The 16041-nt window shown below is 33.7% G+C and overlaps 1 protein-coding gene across 1 annotated transcript; it reads right to left on the reverse strand.

Annotated features, from left to right (window-relative positions):
- Positions 1-10220: 10220 nt before the first annotated feature.
- On the reverse strand, positions 10221-12509 carry LOC132270567 (uncharacterized). Its single transcript, XM_059771747.1, has 2 exons — positions 12163-12509; positions 10221-12075 (listed from the first exon to the last, which is right to left on the reverse strand). The coding sequence occupies exons 1-2, from the start codon at positions 12507-12509 to the stop codon at positions 10221-10223; spliced, it is 2202 nt and encodes a 733-aa protein (XP_059627730.1).
- Between the last annotated feature and the right edge of the window lie 3532 nt (positions 12510-16041).

Below are 16041 nucleotides of genomic sequence, written 5' to 3' on the forward strand. Positions count from 1 at the left end.
TCGAACCTGGAATGCTCTGATACCAACTGTAACACCCCCACATTTCCCACGCATAAGTTGATCAGGCTTATACACGAAAAACGAGGGATATCAAAAACAATTGGCAATATACAAGCATGGAATACAAAATGATGGAAATAAAAGAATTTAGACAGGAAAGAAACATTAAATAATACAACATCCATCCATCCTTTATTTGATACAGTACTTCATTACAACTTGGAAATCCTACGTCAGGGATCCCTAAATATAACCCTGAGAGTTCAACGTCAAAAGTAGATAAAAACTGAAACTGAAATACTACATAAAACTTCTACCCTGCACTGGATCGTAGGAGTAGATGAGTTCGGATGATGGTCCCACACTGCTAACCTCAGCCTTGAAACGGATACTGACCGTATCCTGAAATAACAACAATGGTGGGTCAACCCCACGAGCAAGTCCTCTCTACTATGACCCAAATCAGAGAATCAAATAAATTAATCATTATGAATCGGATGAGTACTATATCTGTATACATCCTACGGGAACTATCCGATGTATAACATGACCTCAACCAGAATAGACGGAGATCACTTAGACTCACACTAGGTGGTCAAGTGTCGCCTTTCCCTACCCGGGAAATCAGCTATTATACATGGTGCACGGTACTGACAACACAGACTATAACGAACTACACAGTGATAACACCTCGCAAAGTACTGATGAATATACTGAGCATATAAATTAGGCAACACATGCCAACAATATTAATAAATGTACCGAGAATGTCAATTTAGGCAACACATGCCAATAATATTAATAAATATACCGAGTATGTCAATTAGGCAACACATGCCAATAATATTAAACCACATACCCCGACAGCCACACATCTGTCTATCGCAACGAATGCATAAGGTATAAATGAGTCTAAACTTATTAGTCAGCTCACATGGTTCTATATGGCAACACATCCATATAATATAAATGCGACATAATAAACAGTCCATTTATTCCCTGAAATGCACACAGCATAATAATCATGGTTTATATATCAATTAACAGTATAAACATCCTATAAGATATCATGGATAATTTATCTGACTAAAACCATGGCCTTATTTAATTTAACAGTAATGTTTGATACCATTAAATACGATAATAACACTATTTATATTTAACAATGTCGTTAAATAAATCACATTAGTATCCGTACTGCGAACGAGCCAATAAATGCTTAGAAAAGATTAATCGGCCATAAAAATGAGTAACGGGTGTTAAAATAATAATTTCGTGGCCCGTTAAACCCGTAATTACCAACACAGTACCTAAAAATCCAAGTTTAAGGTTCTGGAATTTACAAAACAGGCCCTAGGGGTATTCTGGTAATTTCCAGCAGCTGTAGGGACCCCACACGCGCCCTCACGCGCCTCCCAGAGCCTCCCCACGCGCAGCCCAACCTTCCCCACTCTCCCACGCGCCTCCACGCGCGTCTGGCATCAGCCACGCGCTCCCACGCGCGCGCACGCGCTGCCACGCGCGCACTAAGGGTGCCTTGCTGACGTGTCACTTCCTGGTTGGTTGGCTGCATCCGGATTCCGTACTCGCGTCACACCGGATCATCTCACCCTATCTTCCCTCCATCCAACGCCCACAGATCCGGGTGTACCGCGGTATCATGGACCGCGATGCACCGGATCAATCAGACTCCACTAATGGCCAGGATGCGCGCGTACACCCTCCTATGGTGTGCCGCGTCGCACCGGATCACTCCGGTCGTCTCCCCCACTGCCGGCGACCGGAAAACTCGCCGGAAGGTCGCCGGAAATTGCAGAAAATGCCCGGAAAAATCTAGAAAATTCTAGAAAAATCCCTAAAGTCTTATTTAATTATTTTTAGCCATTATTAATTTCATAGGACATTAAATAAATATATACCATCCTATATAATTAAAATTCCATTAATTTAATAAAATAAAATTAATAATTTATTAACCCCCAAACCTTGGCTCTATGCATAAAAATAAGCTAAACAATTAATTTATTAATTCAAAGGGGAAAAGTAGATAATAACTTGCCTTTTTGGATTTAAAATAAATCCGCCGGTCTGCGCGTAGTCGGGTAAAATTGCCTACACCGGTCCAAGCTTCTTTCTCTTTCTCTTTTCCTTTCACTCTTATAAAATAGCTCTCTAGAATTTATACTTTGCTTCTAACTCCCTTTATTTTTTTTTCTAAGGCAAGCTAGTTAATTTATAGACAAAATATATAATATAAATATTACAAATATCTAATTTATAATAACTTCTCACCCATTTCTCATATTCCTACCTATATGGCTTTAATTCCAACCATAACCATTGATGCAATCCTATCCTAATCTCTAATTTCATCATGACTTTGGTTTAATACTATTATTATTATTATAAATATTATTATTATTATTACTAATATTATTATTAATAAACTTTTATAATAATTATTATTATTATTATATTATTATTATTATTATTATTATTAAACTAATATAATTATTATTAAACTAATATAATTATTATTATTACAAAATAATACATTATATCATCATAATACTATATAACACAAATATAATACTTTAATTAACTAATAATGATTAATATAAGCATAACCAACAAATAAAATTATTATTAATAATACATGCATAAATAAATTTACTATTTTAACATACACAATCACTTTACATGCACAATTAAATGAACATAATATAATAATGTAGTATGCACAAATAAATAAAATTAATTAACCTAACACAAAATTAATTTAAATACATTCTTTAAAATTACGGGGTATTACAAAAGTGGTACCTTCGCAAAAGGGATTTATTTTTGCAATTGAAAATGGTATTATAACCCACACCGCTAATTAGGTTGCACATTACATCCATAAATAATCCATTAGTGCCATAAAGAATACAAACTTTATTCCAATCTATCTAACTTGAGGGAATGAATAATACAAAATATACTCCAACATCACTTAAAACGTTGTTTCTTTGCTAATTTTTTTATTTTTATTTTTATTTTTTTTATTTTTTATTCTATAAGATATCCTAAAAACAATTATTCTCTACCTAATAGGTAAAGAAGCTGCTTTTAAGCCAGTTCCATTATGGAATAGTACTTTGCAAAAAGTTCTCCTTACCTGATTAGTGTCCTTAGTTCTTCAAAGTTTTTCTCCCGGAACGGAGCTCTCAACGAATGCAACTTCCACTAGCGTTCCTTAAGCAATTTGATAGAGTTTTATCTTCCAAGTCTATAATTAGGAGTTATGCAAGCAAATCGTAGCGGGTTGAAGTGAGAGAGGTTAACAACATAAAATATTTTTACAAGGGTTGGCATGAATTTATGGAAGACAATTCACTAGAGTTCGAAAATTTCCTAGTATCTTATTATATATATTGAGGAGATTTCCTAGTATTTTATTATATATGAAGGAAGAACATTTGCTTGTTGAAGACAATGGCAAGCAGCAAAATCCTATACGTCGGAGGGGTCTCATGGCCTCACGAAGTGTCGTGAGGAGTTAAAAATGGAATAGTTTCAAATATGAGGAGTTAAAAATGGAATAGCTTATAATGCTATAATGAATAGAAGCCAAATAATAGCAAAATAAATACAGGGTACATTTGTAGAAACACAATCAAAACGTTTATTGACGGAAAAATAAATACACACTTGAACACATTGAAAAATAAATACACACCAAATCTCGATGGAGGTGACGACGATTATATCCCAGGTTAGTTTTACATAAAAAAAAAAATGAACCATCGATGTGAGGAGTTAAAAATGGAATAGTTTTGAGAACGATTGAGAATGTAAAACAACTACTTTCAATCCATGCATCTCTTAACGAGTACTTTCGTTCTATATACTTTCGGTCCATAGATCAACAACTGAGATTTACTAGTGCTAATGTTATGGTTTTGTGCATATACCATATGTTTATTTATAGAGCCCAATTCACAGACATGTGAATGAATTTTACCCATATCATGATTTGACAAAAGGGACTTACACATCTCTCTCTTTGGCATGATAGGGGTGTCTTCATAATAGTTCTCGTGTTATACACCTAACACCACTATTTTTAACTTTACCCATGTGATGATAAGATGAGAAAGTGGATTGGTTTTGTGTATCTACAAGAGCTGATTTTTTCAATGAGAGTCATATTCTGTGACTAGCCATGTGATTGAAAAAAAAGCCAAATAATTTGAAGTGGCCTTAGACCATGGCAGATAAAGATGAATGGTCACATCATCAAAAAAAGCCTTAGTGTTTGAAAAAGTTATAAATAGTGGCATTGTTGTCATGAGGCAGAGTATTGACATCCCTATTTGTAATTACAATTTACTAATCTAATGTTTTTATTTTAACAAAACTATTATAGTGTTAATTTATTTTTTAAATAGATTTCTAAGTGCACTTTGATTATGTAGTATCTTTATTTTTTCTCATATTTGATCAAAGCTATTAAAAAATCTATATGTCAGATGTTGCAGGAATGAGAGCATTTCCATTGCAAAGAAGATGCATAAGGATCCAATTGAAGTTATTCAAGCCATTACTAATGATCTAGACTTATAAGTTGCTTCAGAGTTGTTAGATTATTCAGATACAGGGGATGATGACTTTGTAATTCCACCTCCCCGTTATTGCTCAAAAAAACTTAGTAGTTGAGTTAAATTTTATGCAGTATTTATATGAAATGTATGAATCTTTACTAATTTTATGCAGTATTTTTATGAATTCCACCTCCCCGTTATTGCTCAAAAAAACTCAGTCCTTGAGATTTACTAGTGCTAATGTTATGGCTTTGTGCATATGCCATATGTCTATTTACAAAGCCCAATTCACAGACATGTGAATGAGTTTTACCCATGTGATGATTTGACAAAAGGGACTTATACCTCTCTCTCTTTGGTATGAAGTGGGGTGTCTTGCATAATAGTTCACGTGTTTATGCACCTAGCACCACTATTTTTAACTTTAGCCATGTGATGATAAGATGAGAAAGTGGGTTGGTTTTGTGTATCTACAAGAGCTGATTTATTCAGTAAGAGTCCTATTCTATGTCTAGCCATGTGATTGAACAAAAAGCCAAATAATGTAAAACAGCCTTACACCATGGCAGATAAAGAGGTATGGTCACATCATCAAGAAAAAGCCTTAGTGTTTGAAAAAGTTATAAATAGTGGCATTGTTGTCATGAGGCAAAGTATTGACATCCCTATTTGTAATTACAATTTACTAATCTAATGTTTTTATTTTAACAAAACTATTATAATGTTAATTTATTTTTTAAATAGATTTCCTCCTATAAATTATTTATATCATTTGGATAATCTTTAAATTATTTCATCCATCACTTTTTCAAGTTGTGCATGAATGGTGTCTGCCTATCACTACAACAAAAAATTCATTGTACATTAAAAAAATTCATCATTTACTAAAGTTCCAAAACAATTCACCATTTATCAATGTTCCAAAACAGGAACAAAATCCATTTGTCAAGAATATCATCAATTTCCTAGCACTGCTGTTTAGCAAATTTATAAACCTTCTACCACTTGAGTTTCAGTCTGCACTTGTCAAAAAATCACCTCATTGTCCATGGTACAAAATCCAAGCAGTAGCTGCATCACACTAGTCTCAAATTCAGTATGCTAATAATAAAAGGGAAAGAACAAGATTGTCATTTATGAATCAAATAGATATCATCATCATTGACAAACAAAATGTAGCGAAGAAACTACTACCAAAACGTACGAACAAAATAACATACATAAATAAACAAAACCAAGATAAGAGAGACTAGTGCTAATTTGGGCATTTGGCAACTTAATTCCGCCTACTCCTGATAAACAATACTGCTTTCCCATACAATTAATTTGGGTAATGGAGGTCTAAATCCCCGTGACCCGCCTAATTTAATTCCAAAGGTTTTGTATTTTCATGTAAATTTTGGTATACACCCAGAAAGACCAATTAATTATATTGGATTCTCAACTACAGGTATAATTTAACTTGATTATCAGTGAACAAGATATGTAAGTAGTAATCGACTAAATAGTAAAGGGAACCAAGATCCAGTATAGGATATTTTCAGCAAGGGGTAAGAAAACATGGTCATAAAAGAACTGGACAAAGAAACTGTAACTATATTTCAAGATTAACAAGTTAAACATCACCTTTTGAGTCTTTAATTTCTTTAATAACCCTACTTCGGGATCACTCCTACACCAATACAGTTTTTTTTTTTTTTTTTTTTTTTTTTTTTTTTTTTTTTTTTTTTTTAGTAGTATCTTAAAGCCATCATCCATACGAAGACAGTTTTTGGTTTCTTTTAATTTTCTAATATAGTTGTCAAATTAAATTAAATTTAAAACGACGAACCGACATTATTTTTGTGGTCCAAAACAAAATCCTCTCTCATTAATTAAGGTCACATAATTCTAAAGTTCTAGCTTGTCTACTGTCTTTAATGAATGGTTGAATTTTAGGAAGCGAATATCTGGTTTCTCACTACAAAATAGGTCAACTTCTTATAATAAGCTATGAAATTAAGTGATTCCTATCAATTATCCATTCCACAACTGGTTTTAGGAAAACACTAACCCCACCATAAGTGTGACTCATCCTCCCATTCCAACCACCTAGTAATGAGATGGTGTCTAGACATTTATAATTCACAGCTACTCATAATTGATCACATAAATTAATATCAATGCACTAGATGAAGCAAGAGTAGGCTCAAATGCTTACACAATAATAGAAGAGACGACATATCAAAACGTATTATGCTCTATAAGTAATTATAACCCTTATACCTAGGGCTGTAACTTGGGCTGGCTAACCCAGCCCAACCTAAGCCCAACTCAGAAATTTTAAAATTGAGGCTTTAAATTCATAAATCGGGTTTATGTTCGGGTTGGATTTTGTCAAAATCCAAACATATTCGAGTTGGGATGGACTCAACCCGAACCCTAAATTTTTTCCACCATTCTAATTACATATTATGGCTTTTTCAGTTTTTTGTTGTTTGGAATCCATATTGTTCATAAGCATGGGCAAGGGACTTGAGGACTTGGGACCTGTTTGGACCTTGTAATTTAGCAAAATCAATGATGGGAAACTTGAGATTAAGCTGAGACTGGTATATTTTGAACATTAGGCAAGGCAATTTAATATTTTTGTAGGTACATAATAAATAAATAAAAATAATAATTCAGTGGGGCAACATGTCTGTGCCGCCAATATCCAAGGCATAATGCACACATATACACCTTGGTCAACAAATATTAGCAATCCATATCAGCAATGTACTCACATTTTTTGACCAAAACAAAAAAAAAGTAGCCTATCTCGAACACAAACAAAACTCCACTTGACTTTTAGTAAAATTCTTTAGCAGCTAAAATCAGTCTTTCATTTTTCTCACTTATTATCGGCAACGAAATTAAATAAAATCTTAAAAACCAATTCTAAACAATGGACTATACTAATTAAATATAATATAAATAAAAATAAAAGTTCATGAAAATATTACATATATATATATATATAGGAATTGATGAAAAAATACATACTCTGAAAATTTTAAGAGTCGTGGCTTAGCATTGATCGTTTGGTTTAGAGAGCGAAATGTTGTAACTAAGAAACCCTTGAGAGAGAGAGAGAAGCGAACGGGGCGTTTTTATGTATGTATGCGTCAAAGAGAGAAGGAAAGAGGAAGACGACGCTAACGTGGAAGAATATGATTCGTTTGATGGAGACTGACAGCGCGGAAGACGAAAAAGGGTCTGCTGATAGGGAGAGTTTAAGGACGAAAAGGGATTGATTTTTGATACGGAATGTTAAAAGACGAGTTTGGACTCTGGCATTCTCTATACTTTCCCAAAAATCAGAAAAAGTTTCTACGTCATTCATTAATACACGTATAGCGTGGGCAACATGAGAACTTGCATTTACGCTTATTACGGTTTAAATGTATGAAGAACGTGAGAACTTACATTAACTCATTAAACAACATATCAACAACTTCTCCTCCACAACAATTAATCAAAACCTCCACATACGATAATCCCATACTCCCATGCTTTCAACATTTTAAAACAAGAAATAAAAATGGCCCCCACATGGGCCGATGTAGCAATAAGGTAATAAAGTTCAAGATACACCATAAAATTGGTCACTTAAAGGCATGTGACCCCCCCGAGTATGAGTATAAAAAGCATTACAAATGTGCAATCATAAAAGAATTTTATCGAACATAAAGACCATATAACTTACAAATTTGATGTACTTGATAGCCATGCAATCGACGCTCCCGTTGTTGTCTTTTCCCAGCCCCTAGTGGGAAGACTACATTTGAAGTACATGCAAATCAATTAAAGAAAATATAACACCAAAATATTGTATAAGTGGAGATGGTTAAATGAAAAAACTCAAAAATAAGGGACATATGAGCAGATAACTTTTTTATTAGGCGCTAGTAACCAAAAGCAAGACTCTAAACAAAATAAATAAATAAATGGGGTAACAGTAGTCAACCAAGATTATAGCAAAATCCTTTTTATTACTGTTTCTTTATTTTTTTACTTTTTTAATTGATTGGACTATTTGGACCACCAAAAATCAGAAGGAAGCCCAAAAATCTATTTGAAACAATTTTTCCCAGAAATACATACTTCCCTTTGAAAAATCAATAAAAAAGAAATTCTCAAACAATTTGCATGAAATCAAGTCCATTGGAAGCTTAAACACACAATTTTTCTTCTATCAATTTAAATCAATAAATTTTCTTACCGATTAAATCAGGTTTGAAGGAAAAGATAGGAAAAATTCTGCATACAAAACAAGGATCACAGCATGTTAAGATCAACTTCAAAAATCCATACTAATTTCAAAATCCAATTAATTTGAGCCAAAACAAAAACCTGTAAACTCATTAATAATAACTGATATCACATAATTTGAAGTGATTATTGTCAATTATGCTCGTGACTTTGAAACGTATTCGTTCACGTGATCTTTTACAGGTTTTGGACATTTAATAGAGAAACAAACAAGTCTTTTTCTTTGTCATTCTATAAAAAAGAACAAGTGATAAATACCAAAAAGTGCCATACATACCTCATCGGTTCGCAACACAACAAATTGGTCTCTGCTGGTTATATGTGACAACACCTCACTTCAGGGACGGATATAAGTCCAAAATCCTTAATAAAGTAGTCCCCAAAGGCTCTAGACATTGCCAATCTGGGGCATTCCTCATTCGGCAGCCAAATTTTGTGCACCACAGGCTTGTCGTTTAAACTGAACACTCTCCCTTTGTACTGATTTATCCATTCAGCCTCATCTGTCAAACAATGTTGATAATGTAAACGCAATGTTCATATAATTTTTGAGACACAGAGAAAGTGAGGAAGAGAAAGACTCACGAGGTAAATTGTGGTTGAAATAACAGTAAGCTGAACAGGCACCAAGCTGCCATCTCCGGTTGTGATAGCCAATACAGCACAAGAATCACTCACATTTGCTATAAATATATGTTCACCCAAAATATTTCAATTTAGGATAATAGGAAGATCAGCTATGGTACAAATTTTGGGGAAAAATATATCTGCAACAATTCTCTATTAAAAAAAATATAAAAAAGATAAACACTAGAATTGAACTTCAAAAAGCTATTTTTATTAATTGACGCTCTCTGGCACGCATACGATAAATTAGACACCTGAGAATAGTTTATGCGAATAAGTATATTGCGTGCTCTGACATTGTGAGGAAACAAGTCATAATGACTTTAATACGATGTTATTTTCCTAGCCTTCCGTAATCATGTAACATGTAAGCCCGTCCATTGTCACATAATCCCATAACCTCCTTGCTTTCACGACCCTCCAGCTGCCAGAAAACTCACACACCTATGATTTTTAAATAACACTCCACATGAGACTCATACGAGGACCCAGGAAAATAATTTCAATACCAAAATAAACCACCAAACGAATAATACAGATTCAACTTAGAATAAGTTACATTATACTTAGAAATGTTTTCTAAATAAGTTAGAAATACTATCACAACATAGTTATACTAATGCAGTAGGGGAGCTCCAAGGAATTAATAGTAATTACAAAATAATTCCATATTTAAGGCCTTAACACCTTAGAATTAGCAATTATATAACTATTCTATCCAGGTATAGGAGCCTTGCACTTTCGACGATTATGACCATTCTCGCTGCATCGCGAACAGTGTAACGACCTTACATTTTGAAATTGTGATTCGATTCGTTTAATACGAGGTCGTCCAGGGGGACGTGTTACTGCAGGAGGCCTAAGATAGGAAGCACCTTCACCGTCAGCAGCAACAGCAGCTGGATTCGGCATATCATGCATGGGGACAGAAGACATGAGATGTTCGCATAGTTTTTGTTGTGTTTCAACCCTAAAGCATGGATCAACCATCTCATAAATATTTAAAGATAATTCATGGATGGCATAACATGCATGCGAACAAGGAATCCCACTCATGGTCCACTTCAAACAACTACAAGAATTTTCACTGCCAAATACCACCCTGAATGGTTTTCTGTCTCGATCATATATTGTACACTCAGTAGGCGAAACACGCATCGACTGAAAACCAAGTGCTAACTCTTGCTCTTTTTGGATTTTCTCCTCAATACGATCCCCAACCGGGATAGTCCACTTCTGAACGTCCAAACTCTTTTGGTATAAAAATTTGCTGAGTTTTTGCATGTGTGTATCCATCAGCCTTGTGATTGAAAAAAGCCTCTCTTCTTTCACCCATGCATTGAAGGACTCTGCTTGATTGGTGTATAATTTATCCCAACGCTTGGAAGTAAACATAGCATTTGACCAATGTTCAGGTGAATTCGCCAAAACCCAATCGCACAACTCCCCTCGAAATACCCGCATGGCAGCTAATGCATTCTCATACTCATCTACAGTTCGAGCATATGCAATTTTATCGAGTAATTTTTTCACATGCTCTTTACCTGAAGCCCTCAATCCTAAACTTTGTCTCCCAAGAATGGATGTAGAAAAATTCGCCGTTAGGTGACGAAGACACCATGAGTGGTACTGGGAGCCAAAAATATCTATAATACAGTTTATTAGGCTCGGATGCCTGTCGGTTAAGATTGTCACAATGCGACCATCTAGAATCTCTTTCACCTTACTCAAGAACCAATGCCAATTATCATCATTCTCAGAAGAAACAACAGCATACGCCAAAGGCCACAAGCCATCATTCGCATCGAACCCCGTTGCACCAAGCATTGTTCCTTTATAATTGCCACTCAAGTGGCAAGCATCGATTGCTAACATGGGCCTGCAATAGTTGATGAAACCTCGTATAAAGCACCCATAAGCTACAAACACTCGCTTAAATCTCCTATCATCCGTACACTCCCACGATGTATTTATCCCGGGAATATATTCTGTTATTCGTTCACACAACCACGGGACTAAAATATAGCTATCCTTGGGATTTCCCTCAATGATATGATGTGCACACTCCTTAGCTCTCCACGATTGCATGTAAGTCATTTTAGCAGAAAATTCACCGTTTATGTCTGTGGAAATAGTCTTGGGGGTGCATTTAGGATTGTCCCTAACCTTGTTCACAATAGCTCGACCTATTTCCTTCGACCAAAAAATGGCTTTATAATCTGAAATGTCTTGAGCAGTGTGAGTGTGAACATCATTAAACCGCTTGATTCTCACTATATCACCACTTCCTTCACAACCAGCTGACAATTTCCATGGACAATTATTAACCTCGCACACAACTCTATAATATTTTCTGATATTGTCCAAGTACTTGAACCGAAAATGATTACGAAGACCAAAAAAAACGAGTGCATCTTTGAAATCATTTGGGCTGTCAAAAAGCTGATCCACGCAAAGAATGTCATTAATGTGTCGGAAAGAATCCCGATGTGCATTTATCGGAGGAAATGAAGACGTTGACGCAACACTTTGCAGAAGACCAATTGGCGATGTGGCTTCAACAAATTTTCTACAAGTGGATAAAAAGGTATATTAAAAATCACATAACCTATGTAGCGCATACATCAATGTATTACTTTAAATATATGTGTCTTACCTCTCACTATGATCAGTAGGAATTGTGCATGATGCAATTACAGGCGCTACATCTTCCATATACACATTTAGCATGGGACCACTCACTACAAGCATCACTCTAAATCCAGATTCTCCCTTCATCCTCAAAAGTTCATTCTTGTTAGATTCGGTGGTATAATATATGACTTTACCACTCATGTTTGAAGATGAACGTTGTTGTAACTCATTTACAAATGATTCATATGTTGTTGTTGTTGTTATCATAAAAGGGTCTGTGACACCGCCGATGTATGTAATTTCCCCATTCTCATTTTTGTCAATTTTCCCATCAAATCGACAATAGCATATAATTTGTCTCTCATCCATTTCTCCAACAACTTCGAAAATTGACTCATTAGTTAAAAAAAAAAAAAAAAAAAAAACTAAATATGAAGTTCAAAAAATAATGAAATATAAAACAATTAAATATCATAATTATATAATGTAATTTAGAGATCTATTTACATCGAAACACTACCAATTCCCTCAATAAGGATAGACGGTGTCAAGATTAAACTTTTCCTAAACACACACTACAGACCTTTTTCAATCAAAATACAACCACAAAATCAATGCCATTGATTACTAGATAATTGTATCACTATGTGTATAACAAGCATATATACAAGATGAGGGAGATTATGAGATGAATAGAGAGTTAAATGGGACAATATAAATTGAAAATAAAAAATTGAGAGTTAAATAGAGAGAGAGCAGAGTGTTGAATATTTTTCACACACATAATTTATATGTGTAAGTCTTGAAAATGGGGAGACAAGTACAAGGGAGTGTTGGAATAATAAATTAACACTAAATACATTTTTTTGATAAATTAATACTAAATACATATATTAAAAAAGCCTCATTTATAGAGTTTGCTAGCTTTTGCATCAATCCTATCATGTGCGTAGATGCCTAAAGACACATTACACAGAGGTATACTCTACATGCCATTTGAGAAAGAGGAAACAATCTTGAATAATTCTTGATCTAAATTGAGTTAGAATAATTAATTATACATAAAAACTAATTGGACTACCTATGTGTTGGTGGCTTTGAATTTTAACTCCTAAATTCCTAGTTAAAGATTTAAGACTATGGAATGAAGAAATAGAATATGTGTGTGTATATATATATGTATGTAATGTGTATATGTATATACACACACAACACTAGATCAAACTTAGAAGAAGTAATTTAAATATATAGAGAATGATATCGTTAACGAAGGTTGGAATTTGAATAACGGACCAACAAATGATTTTCACACATCACCCATTATGACAAAGAAATATTATTTAATATAAAATACCCATCTATTACGTTGGATTATGATTTATAAACGTATTCAAATGAACACTTGCTGCTCATTGTTATCTTTGGAGTTTAGGAGATAAAAGAAAGCTTTTTAAGGTTATCCTTTCCAACTTTTCTATTTCTTATACACTTTGTTTTCTTCTGCTTAACGAAGTATGCCTCCAAGATCACATGTTTTTGAGTCATTTTGACAAATCCATTAAGAGAATAATAATCCACATCAATGGAGCACTGTTTATTTAATTTGCTTTAAAACTGAGGTCCACATTCCACAATGATGAGCAACAAATTAAGATAAATGGGATGATGAAACCTATATGCTACACACTCAGACCAGCAGGAAATGATTGAACTATTGCCTACTTTGGTGTCCAGGGCAGGCTAAGAGGTCTCCATCTAATTTAATTATTTAAAAATTACTAAAATTTAAAGAAATTTTAGTATAGTATTGGTTATCTAATTTTAAATGATTTAGCGACATTAAATAAATAAAATCTAAAGGTCTTAATCCACCAAAATCCAAACTTGATCTCAAATTTTTTATAAGCATTTGATATCAAATTTTTTAGATTTCCATGTTGAGACTAATCCTAAAAGGCTCGTAAACTGATCCAACAAGTCCACCATCAAATACTTATATATGTTTTTTTCTTTTTTCAAAAGCAAAGGAGCATAGATTAATGACGAAAAGAAATAAAATCCAATTGCAATATGTTCAATATATACACACAGATATATATACATACGTGTGCATGTGTTAACGAGTGTGTGTGAAAAAGGAATCAAGACAAATGAATTGAACAGAAAAAGTTACGATTTGCTTACTAATCAGACAAAGGAATCTGAGCCATGTGTTATCATTTAGGGCTTAAGACTTGCTTCGATTGATGGCAAACTGGAGGAGGTTTGATTGAAAGTGTATCAATCTTTAATGAACAATACCACAAACATAAATATGCATATATTTCAGATTCATCAACACAAATAATCCTAGTTAGTTGTTAGGATAATAAGACTTCAAAGCCACACAAGTGGCATAATTCGTAATCCATTTAATGATAATTTATATGAAGTAAATTAAGTTTCTTCAGGTCTCTGACTTTTAAGCTGTTTCTCAACTGTGCCTTAGTTTTATTTGATTATAGGTTTTTTGTTCAGTAGTTGATTAATGCTAAGGATCAGCTGATATGCTGAGTTGGTGGTATGTTGCACCGTGGCAGAATACTCTAATTGGTTTAATATATTATCTTGCACCAGTATGTATTTAGTAGTTCTGCTTATGTGAACAAATGATTCTTGTATGTGAACAAATGATTCTTGGGGACAGGCAGTAAAACACATTACCAATTAGGTTCTACTGAGGATTTAGTCTGCAGTCATCAAAGAGCCTTGAATATATAGCTTGAATGAAAAAAGCTACCAAAACAAATAAAATCATTCTTCTTTGGCCCTCTGACTATGTGGGCATGGAAGATTCCCGTAAATAGTCTGGTTATCTTAAAATTGAACAAATTGTTAAGTTTCAGAATTCTTTCTAATAGGAATCATTTATTGATTTTTGTATTACTTACTTTTTCCACTTCTATTAGCACCCTTCCCCATCCAAGCGACTCAGCTTGAGTGGTATCTCATGTCGCTTCCAAATAAGGATTCAATTTCCATATAAAAAATAATAGTAAAAAATTGATAAATTCTGACTCTTTTTGTAGGAGGATACAGATATAGCTGATTTTACATAGATATTATTTTCTAACGGAGTGAATTGATAATACTCATAGATATCGAGCAATATTGTGGTGTGTATTGGTTGTAACTGACAATGTGAATTTAAAATTCCAAATAGATATAACCATAGTCACTATTAATGGTTTTAACTATATTTTGATATTTCCATTAAAATGGTATCTCTCTTTGATTTTAGATCATGTGTGTGGTTATGAAATTATGTGTTGATTTGTAAGGTTGCTTTCAGATTTTGACGAAAATAAAATGAAATGTTCTATAATTTGTTGATGTAATGAGCTTAAAAATTTAAAATTATATGCTTTGAATATATATCTATATCAGTCCATGGCAACTACTGCTTAATGATAAATAAGCCGTGAAACTACTTTAATCATATGGAGCTTATTAGTTGCATCATGATTACTACTAGTTTTGTGTATGTGTTCCATTATGTACTAGTGAATGTGTGGTATTTAGGCCTATGACCAGTGTGTGTGTGTTAAAATCATGTATAAACATACATATATATGACAAAGTCATGTTATGTTTAAATATTTCAGCCCAACTCTTGTAAAAATCAGAACAAATTCATGTTGGTTTGGATGACTCCTAAAGGTTTTTTTTTTTTGGAAGGTTAAACAAGTATTATTATACCATTTCTCTCATGCCTTCTCTTTCTCCTTCCAAATCGAGGTACGTTAGGGTTTTCTCTCCCCTAATGGCACACGTGTTCTATGGACCTGTATTAGAGTATAGTTCACACTATGATTCTTAAGATTGTTGTGCTTATTGAAGGTCTAGTGCTGTTTCAATCTCC

This window comes from Cornus florida, unplaced genomic scaffold (genome assembly GCF_030987335.1).
Source record: "Cornus florida cultivar Cherokee Brave unplaced genomic scaffold, ASM3098733v1 CherokeeBrave_3.0.0_Hap2_Chr08, whole genome shotgun sequence".
Classification (NCBI taxonomy): domain Eukaryota; kingdom Viridiplantae; phylum Streptophyta; class Magnoliopsida; order Cornales; family Cornaceae; genus Cornus; species Cornus florida.